Raw genomic sequence first — 7,424 nt, forward strand, 5'->3', positions numbered from 1 at the left:
CCTCCTCTCTCTCTCTCTCTGCCTGCCTCTCTACCTACTTGTGATCTCTCTCTGTCAAATAAATAAATAAAATCTTTAAAAAAAAAAACTGCCTTAAACGCTGGGTGCCTGGGTGGCAAGTTGATTAAGCCTCAAACTCTTGATTTTAGCTCAGGTCGTGATCTCAGGGTCCTGGGATCAAGCCCCATGTGGGGCTCTGTGCTCGGCACAGAGCCTGCTTGTCCCTCTCCCTCTGCTCCTTCCCCCTATGCTCTCTCTCTTTCTCAAATAAATAAAATAGTTTTTAAAAACCTGCCTTACACTCTATGGATTGTTCTTGTACTGCTTTATTGTTGTCTTTTTTTTTTAAGGAATAGAAATGTACAATTTATGTACTGTTCAATTTATTGTCTACAATGTTTGTATAGTCTGTTTTAAATAATTTCCTCTATAATAAAGTCATGAGACTCTTCTCACTTAACCTCCAAAAGTTTATAATTCCTCCTTTCACACTTGGGTCTTCAATCAACATAGGAATGCATACTGTGGGGTCAGAATCAAATTTCATCTTTTGACCCATATAGATAGCAAATTTTCTCAGCCTCATGTATTGAAAAGAGAGTTTCCCCATACTGATCTGTAATATCACATTTTTTCATAAACCAGATAGCTACATATATGTGGTTTTATTTCCAGACTCTCATTCTGTTTGCCTATTCTTGCAACATGCCACCTTAAGTACTATATTGGGAAAATCTTGCCTTCTTGTTCTTCCTCAGAATTATTCTTAGACCTTTACATCACCATATAGGTTGTAGAATCAGCTCATTACACATACATACTGACAATTTCTCTGCACCTCCAAAATATATACACACACCAACCTGTTAGGATAGTGATTGGGAATACATTGAATTTATAGATAGATTAGTTTGGAAAGAATTGATAGATTTTAAAATTGAGTTTTCTATTCCATGAATATAGTGCAGCCCTTCCATTTAGTTAGGTCTTCGTGTGTGTGTGTGTGTGTGTGTTGGCAAGGGGAGAGAGAGAAATTGAGATAGATCTACTCCAATATATCTTTTCATCCATCCATTTATGAAGTTCTATAACATTCTCTATAAATATCTTACACATATTTTGTTAAATTTGTTCATTGACATCTGACATTATTTTTATGCTGTGGCAAATACAATTCCATTTTCATCTTCTATTAAATTGGAATTTGTATGCTATTTCTAAAAGCAGTTTTACTAGCAATTAAAAAATATAAACAGCCTTTTTTTTCTTTTCTTTTTTGAGAAAGAGAGAGAGAAGGAGACAGCAGGGTGGGCATATATGGGAATGGGCAGAGAAAATGGGAAAGAGAAAGAATCTTAAGCAGGATTGATCTCACAACCCAGGATCATAACCTGAGCTAAAATAAAAAATCAGATGCTCTAACTGACTGAGCCCCCCAGGCGTCCCTACACACAACTTTTTAAGACTAAAGTTAACTAGCATTCCTAATTTCTACCAAGATGATGCAAGGATCCTAAGATACTTTATTTCAGTCCTCACTCATATATTTAAATTGCTTTTCAATTTTATAAAACTTGAGTATTATTGTTTTATGCAGTCAGTGTTTATTTACATTTATTCATTTCTTTACATTAAAAAAATCTTCATTTCTTTTGTAGCTTATATCTTCCATCTCTGATCATTTTACTTAATCTGAAGTATAAATTTAGAATTTGCTTTAGTATGGATCATGGCAAACTCAATCTTTTTGTTTGTTTGTTGGAAAAATGAATTTTCCTCCCTACTCTTATTTTCTGAAAGATATTTTTTCCTGGGAGAAGTATTTTATTTATTTATTATTTATATTCATTTTTTGAAAGATTTTTTTCCCAAGTAATCTCTACACTCAGCATGGGGCTCAAACTTACAACCCTGAGATCAGGTGTCCTATGCCGCACTGACTGAGCCAGCCAGGTGCCCCTGGGAAAAGTACTTGAGATTGTCAGTTGTTTCTTTCTGTATATGGAAGATACCATTGCAATGTTCCATGGCTTCTATCGCTGAAGAGAAGTCTACTGGAAGTTTAATTGTTGATCTGCTGGAGGTAATTTGTACTTCTATTCTGGATGGTTTTAAAATCCCCATTTTTGTCCTTGGTGTTGCCATAATGAATTCACCATAGTGAATTTGTAGTTCAATAGCCTGTGTTTAGAGTTGGATTTCTTTTTAATATACTTGGAATTCATTGGTTGCTTTATTCCATGGATTGGTGTCTATCAAGCATTCTGAAAAAAAAAAAATGAGGGATTGTCTCTTCAAATATTATCTTTGCTCCAGTCGCTCTCCTTCTCTCTTATTCTTGTGAAACTATGATCAAGTTTGCTTTAGATCAGAAGGGGGAACAGGAGATTGCAGACGGGAGCACTGTTCGTGTAGGGGTCCAACCAGGAGTGGGCCCCAATAGGGCATCTCAGGAAGTGATGTCACTGCCTGGATCACAAAGGCCTTCAGAACTTGGAACCCCTGCAACCAGGCAGCCAGTCTAGTCCAGTAGCAGGGTTACTGGACTCAGGACCTAGACACAGAAAGATGTTTTCCTGTTGTGTACCCAGTTTCCGGGGCTCTGGGTACCAGAACCCCCAGGAAAATGACTTGATCCCATGCTGCAGACATTGGCTAAAACCACCCCCACAATGCCGCAGGTCCTTTCGAGGGAGACTCCATAAGGTACTTACTTATGAGGAGACTAGGCGATGCCCACCCCTCTGAACCGTCCTAGGGAAGCCCTATCCCTTCCTCTGGAGTTTGGGGGGAGGAGGGATATGTGGGGGTTCCTGCCCATGGTCTGGAGGAGGGTGAGTACAGTGGATACTCTTGTGATCCCTTCTTGTTCACACCAATGTCAGGGTGGGCAGGGTGCACAGGGGATTCCTGAGGTGACTCTGAGCTGTGCCAGAGCACATCCAAGGCCCTGAAGCTGGGCCACGTTTCTCTCCTTGGGGGAGGGCTCTGACACCTGGGCTGTGGTGTGTCTGGAATGGAGCGCCCTGGGTCTGAAGACCAGCAAAGGCCTCCAGACAGGGCTCTAAGGCCTCCTGCCTGGCTGTCGGGCACTGTCTTTATAGAATGCTCCAGAGGACATGGTGCAGGAGGTGACCGAGGAGATTGCCTGCTCTCCTTCCTCCAAGGAAAAGAAGCCGCACAGGGCCAGCAGAGTCTGGCGCTGGCTCAGGGTGAGTGCAGGTGCTGGGGAGACCCGACCCCTGGGGCGCCCATGCAGCACCAAGGGCCCCACTTCCTAGAAGCCAACCTGGCCTCCTAGAGTCCTGTACTCCCGTGAATCTGCATCCCATCTCTTCCCCAAACTGGCCCACATAGTCCTGCCCACGCCTTGGACAGAAGCACAGCCATTGTCCACATACTTATAGGAGTATCATTAAAGAGACTAGACCATGTCTCATCATTGATTTAGACTCCTTTTGCCCATGCCAAGGCATTTTCCTAACTCGTGCTCCCAGGTGCCCGCACTGGCCCAACAGTCATTCCTCAGCTTCTACAAGTCTTGCAAATGATTATTTGCAAGAGTGAATTGAGAGACTTTGATCCAAAGGGACATGGGGCTCATGGTACTCTGTCTCTTGCTCTGCGCTTTGGTATTGATTGAACACATTGTTGACCCACCCCCCCCCGCAAAAAAAAGGAACAGGGGCCTCACTGCACTGCACTGCACGGCGGTCTGGAAGGCCAGTCATTGATCACAGCCATGGAGCCCTTTACTGGGGCAGGACTGGATGTAATCCCCTTCTCAGGCCAAGGCACAGTGCGGCATCCTACAGCCTCCGTGCCTTCTTATCCTAAGCCCTCTCGCCTTAAACATCTCTGTGTTCTCATCTCAAGAATGGGATATGTTGGGTGCCGGGGTGGCTCAGGGGTTTCAGCCTCGGCCTGCAGCTCAGGTCATGGGTCCTGGGTCTCACAGTCCTGGGATCGAGGCCCACGTCGGGGGCGTGGGGTCCTCTGTTCAGCGGGGAGCCTGCTTCCCCCTTTATGTCTGGCTGCCTCTCTGCCTACTTGTCACCTCTCTCTCTGTCAAATAAATAAATAACAAGTCTTTCAAAAAAATAAAAAGAATGGGCTATGTTATCAGAAATCACAGGATCCATGCCACTCAAGCAGGGACGTGCTATCCATACTCCGCTCACAAAGGGACCTCAGATACTAGCAAGTTCAGACATCATTTCTTTCAATTCTTTGTATGGATTCCAAGAACATTTTCTCTTTGCCTTAAAGGCTTCTTAACTGATTGGCTGATTGATGGATTTGAGAGAGAGACAGGGGGAGAGTGGGGAGAAGCAGAGAGACTGAATCCTCAAGCAGACACTGCCCTATGGACACAGTCCTACGAGGAGCGCAGCCTCAGGACACGGAGACCATGACCTGAAGCAAAACCAAGTGCCTTAGGCTGAACCCAATGAGACACTGAGTCACCCGATTCTTTTTCGGACTCTGGCCTCTCTTGTCCCACCTCTTGCAGAAGTCCCTGAGATCTGGGGGCTCATTCTGCCCTCCAAGCCCCAACCCTCCTGGTGGCCACAGCACTGACTCATGTCTCCTCTGATTCACCTCAGGGGAAAAATCGTTCAACCAGGAAGAGGACGAGGACCTCACTGCTGATGGCACAGCGGGCCAACAAGCTGGAGGCCGCAATTGATCACCTGGTGCCTGCCATCCTCAGACAAGATCTACACTGTGTCCACACCTTTCTGGACACATACGACACCTTTGCCAGCTCTGGGGAGGTGCTGGACCAACTATGTGCAAGGTGAGCACCCTCCCCTGCCCCTAACTGCCCTGTGGGATTAGGCCAATGCCTGGTTGTGAGACTTTGGCAGGTCCCCAAGCTTCCCCAAACTTCCCCTTGCTTCTAACTGGGGCAGAGGTATTATAGGGACTCAGTGGTAGGTGTCAGAAAGGATACCTGGCAGCCTGCGCCGGTGGAAAAGTCTGCTGGAGGGCCTGTGGGCATGCTCTTTGAACATTCCTGTGCCCCTCATGATGAAGCCTCTGCCTAATCCCTGACCCTCACTGTGATCTTGAGCAGGGCTCCTTTGCCATTGAAAGGGAATCTGAGATTCTTTCTGGGGTCTGTGTCTGGATGAATCCAGAACAGTCATCCCTGGGGGTGAGCAGGGCCAGGCCCCCGCAGATGTTCGTGATGGGCTGGTTGGGGCCCTTTCATTCAGCAAGCATTCAGGAAGCCCCAGTAGGTGGAGGCGATTATCTCGGAGCTGAATGGGATCCCGGCACAGAACAGACAGCACCCCAGGGCTGCAGGCTAGTCGAGGGTCAGAGGGTGAGAGCCAACATCCGCAGACATCTCATGTGATGCCCCCTGGCCTCCTCCAGATTCGGGTGCTATTACTCCACATATGAAGAGGTCAAGAGATCCCAGGAGCAGCGAGACATGTGAGTAAGCTTTGGCTGCTCCAGGAGGGCCTTCCCTCTCCTGCAGGGCAGTGAGGGTCCTGTGAGTTCAAGGGGCTGATGGACCTTCATGCACACCTCTGTGATTCCTGCTTTAGGGTAAAGGTCTGAGAGCTTCTACTGGAAACTAGGAAGGTGCCCTGGGGAGCTGGGGTAGGTGTGTGAGCACTGTGGGAGAGCAGAGGGGCATGGAGGACAGCTTCCACCCCTGAGAGGGTCATGCTCCATGCCTACCACCTCCCAACCCTCTCTCTGCCCAATTCTGGGACCCAGAACGCAGGATTTAGGAACCTTCGCACAGCATTCTGTTGGCACCTGCACGCTGGGTGCTCAGAGGGGGCTCAGGGAGAGTGGTGACCCAGTAGAGCCCAGGGAGCAGCAGACATCCCACACCCTGTGGGAGGTGAGTGTCAGTGGAAACAGACCCACTCTCATGGCACCTAGTGAACGGGCAGAGGAGGTAACGGTGGAGGTATGGAGAGGGTCCTGGGAAGGCCTGGCTAGAGACAGAGTCCCTTTGTTCCCTCCTCGGTTGGATCTTCACGGAGCAGAGGCGAGTGCAGTGAGGGTAATTAAGAGGCCAGACACCACCTCTCCCTGGGCACATGCAGTTGAATTGAAGTGGCTCGTGGGCAAGGAGACAGACTGAGGAGTGTGTCCAGCTCCACTAAGAAGTCCAGAAATGATCACCCCATTGATCACGGACTCCCACTCCTAGAGGCTTTTGGCCAGCCCGCCGTCTGGGAGCAGGCCTGTCTCGGGCAGGACTGCCAGGTCGCAATTGGACAAGGACTCCGACTGGTCTCGGACAGGAGCTGGAAGCCCAGGGGCCCAGGTTCCTACAGGGGTTCCCTGGGATATTGGTTTGGATGCATACCTTGTCCTCTGACTTTTCTGTCTCCATGTCTGTCCCCAGGGCCATCTATGCCATCCTAAACACCTGGGTGGAAAAGTATCCAGGGGATTTTGTGCAGCCTCCGGAGTTTCCCAGTTTGCATACGCTGCTGGCCTACCTGCAGGTCTATGTGCCGGGCTCGGACCTGCAGCGCCGTGCCCAGCTTCTGCTGCCAGAAAGTCAATGCCCTCCCAGAAAGGCCACGGAGCCAGAGGCTGGGGGTGAGGAGGACTCGGGGTAACTGTTGTGGGCCTGAGGAGGAGACAGGGTGGGCCACCCAGAGGAAGCCTCCGTAGATTGTAATTGGGCCGAAGAGAGTGAGTCATCTCAGATCACTGTCCCCATGGGCTTCCGTCGGGGATACCTTCCGGGGGCTGGGTCTTACGCTGAGTGGTGGGGAAAGGGAAAGGCAAAAGGGAAGTCAATCAAGTTGATGATGCTTTTTCTTCTTGGAGCTACAGCGCCGGCCCCAGAGCAAAATCTGGAAGTTGTTCCAGCAGCCCCTCTGGCACCCGCTGCACCTCTGGAGCCTGAGCTGGTCTCTACCATCCCTGCTGCAGCAGCTCACAGTGGGTTAGGGAGACCAGTGACCCCACCTGACCCGATGGGACCAGGGCAGATGGTCGTCAGGGCCCTCGTTCACTTCTCTGCCACAGAAGAGCCACCTGGCATGTTGCCTTTACTGGATGACCAGCAGGGTCCTGTCCCCGAGCTGCTGCCCCCTGCCTCCGTGGAGCAAGCAGTCTGGGCCCACAAGCTGCCGCCCCCTGCCTCCGTGGAGCAAGCAGGCTGGGCCCCCCAGCTGCCGCCCCCTGTCTCCGTGGAGCAAGCAGGCTAGGCCCCTGAGCAGCAGCTCGTGCTGGTTGGACCCCCAGAGCATATATCCCCCTCCCCCGTCATTTCCTTTTTTATCATATTTGTGTTCTGTGTTCACCTCTATAATTACTTCATAAATTTAATTTATTAAATAAAGTAGAATTTGAGTTTATATAACATTTTACTCGCATCCTTTGCAGTGGGATATGGAGGTCTCATTAGGTCCATCCAGAGTGTTGCACAACCATGT

General features: G+C 49.0%; 1 protein-coding gene across 1 annotated transcript; it reads left to right on the forward strand.

Annotated features, from left to right (window-relative positions):
- Positions 1-2,389: 2,389 nt before the first annotated feature.
- On the forward strand, positions 2,390-7,419 carry LOC309857597 (ral guanine nucleotide dissociation stimulator-like). The gene is made up of 6 exons (XM_082750315.1): positions 2,390-2,706; positions 3,105-3,212; positions 4,608-4,801; positions 5,386-5,445; positions 6,380-6,579; positions 6,820-7,419. Exons 1-6 carry the CDS (start codon positions 2,569-2,571, stop codon positions 7,194-7,196), a joined length of 1,077 nt encoding a protein of 358 aa, XP_082606441.1. The 5' UTR covers positions 2,390-2,568; the 3' UTR covers positions 7,197-7,419.
- Positions 7,420-7,424: the final 5 nt, after the last annotated feature.

Source organism: Mustela nivalis (genome assembly GCF_964662115.1).
Source record: "Mustela nivalis genome assembly, contig: HAP1_SCAFFOLD_934, whole genome shotgun sequence".
NCBI lineage: Eukaryota > Metazoa > Chordata > Mammalia > Carnivora > Mustelidae > Mustela > Mustela nivalis.

What these genes read in the sequence shown, in the direction of transcription:
- LOC309857597 (XM_082750315.1), top strand. Translation starts at nt 2,569, where the DNA reads ATGTTTTCCTGTTGTGTACCCAGTTTCCGGGGCTCTGGGTACCAGAAC. An exon ending in TTCGAGGGAGACTCCATAAG is followed by an intron (nt 2,707 to 3,104) that starts GTACTTACTTAT and finishes CTGTCTTTATAG; the next exon opens with AATGCTCCAGAGGACATGGT. An exon ending in GAGTCTGGCGCTGGCTCAGG is followed by an intron (nt 3,213 to 4,607) that starts GTGAGTGCAGGT and finishes GATTCACCTCAG; the next exon opens with GGGAAAAATCGTTCAACCAG.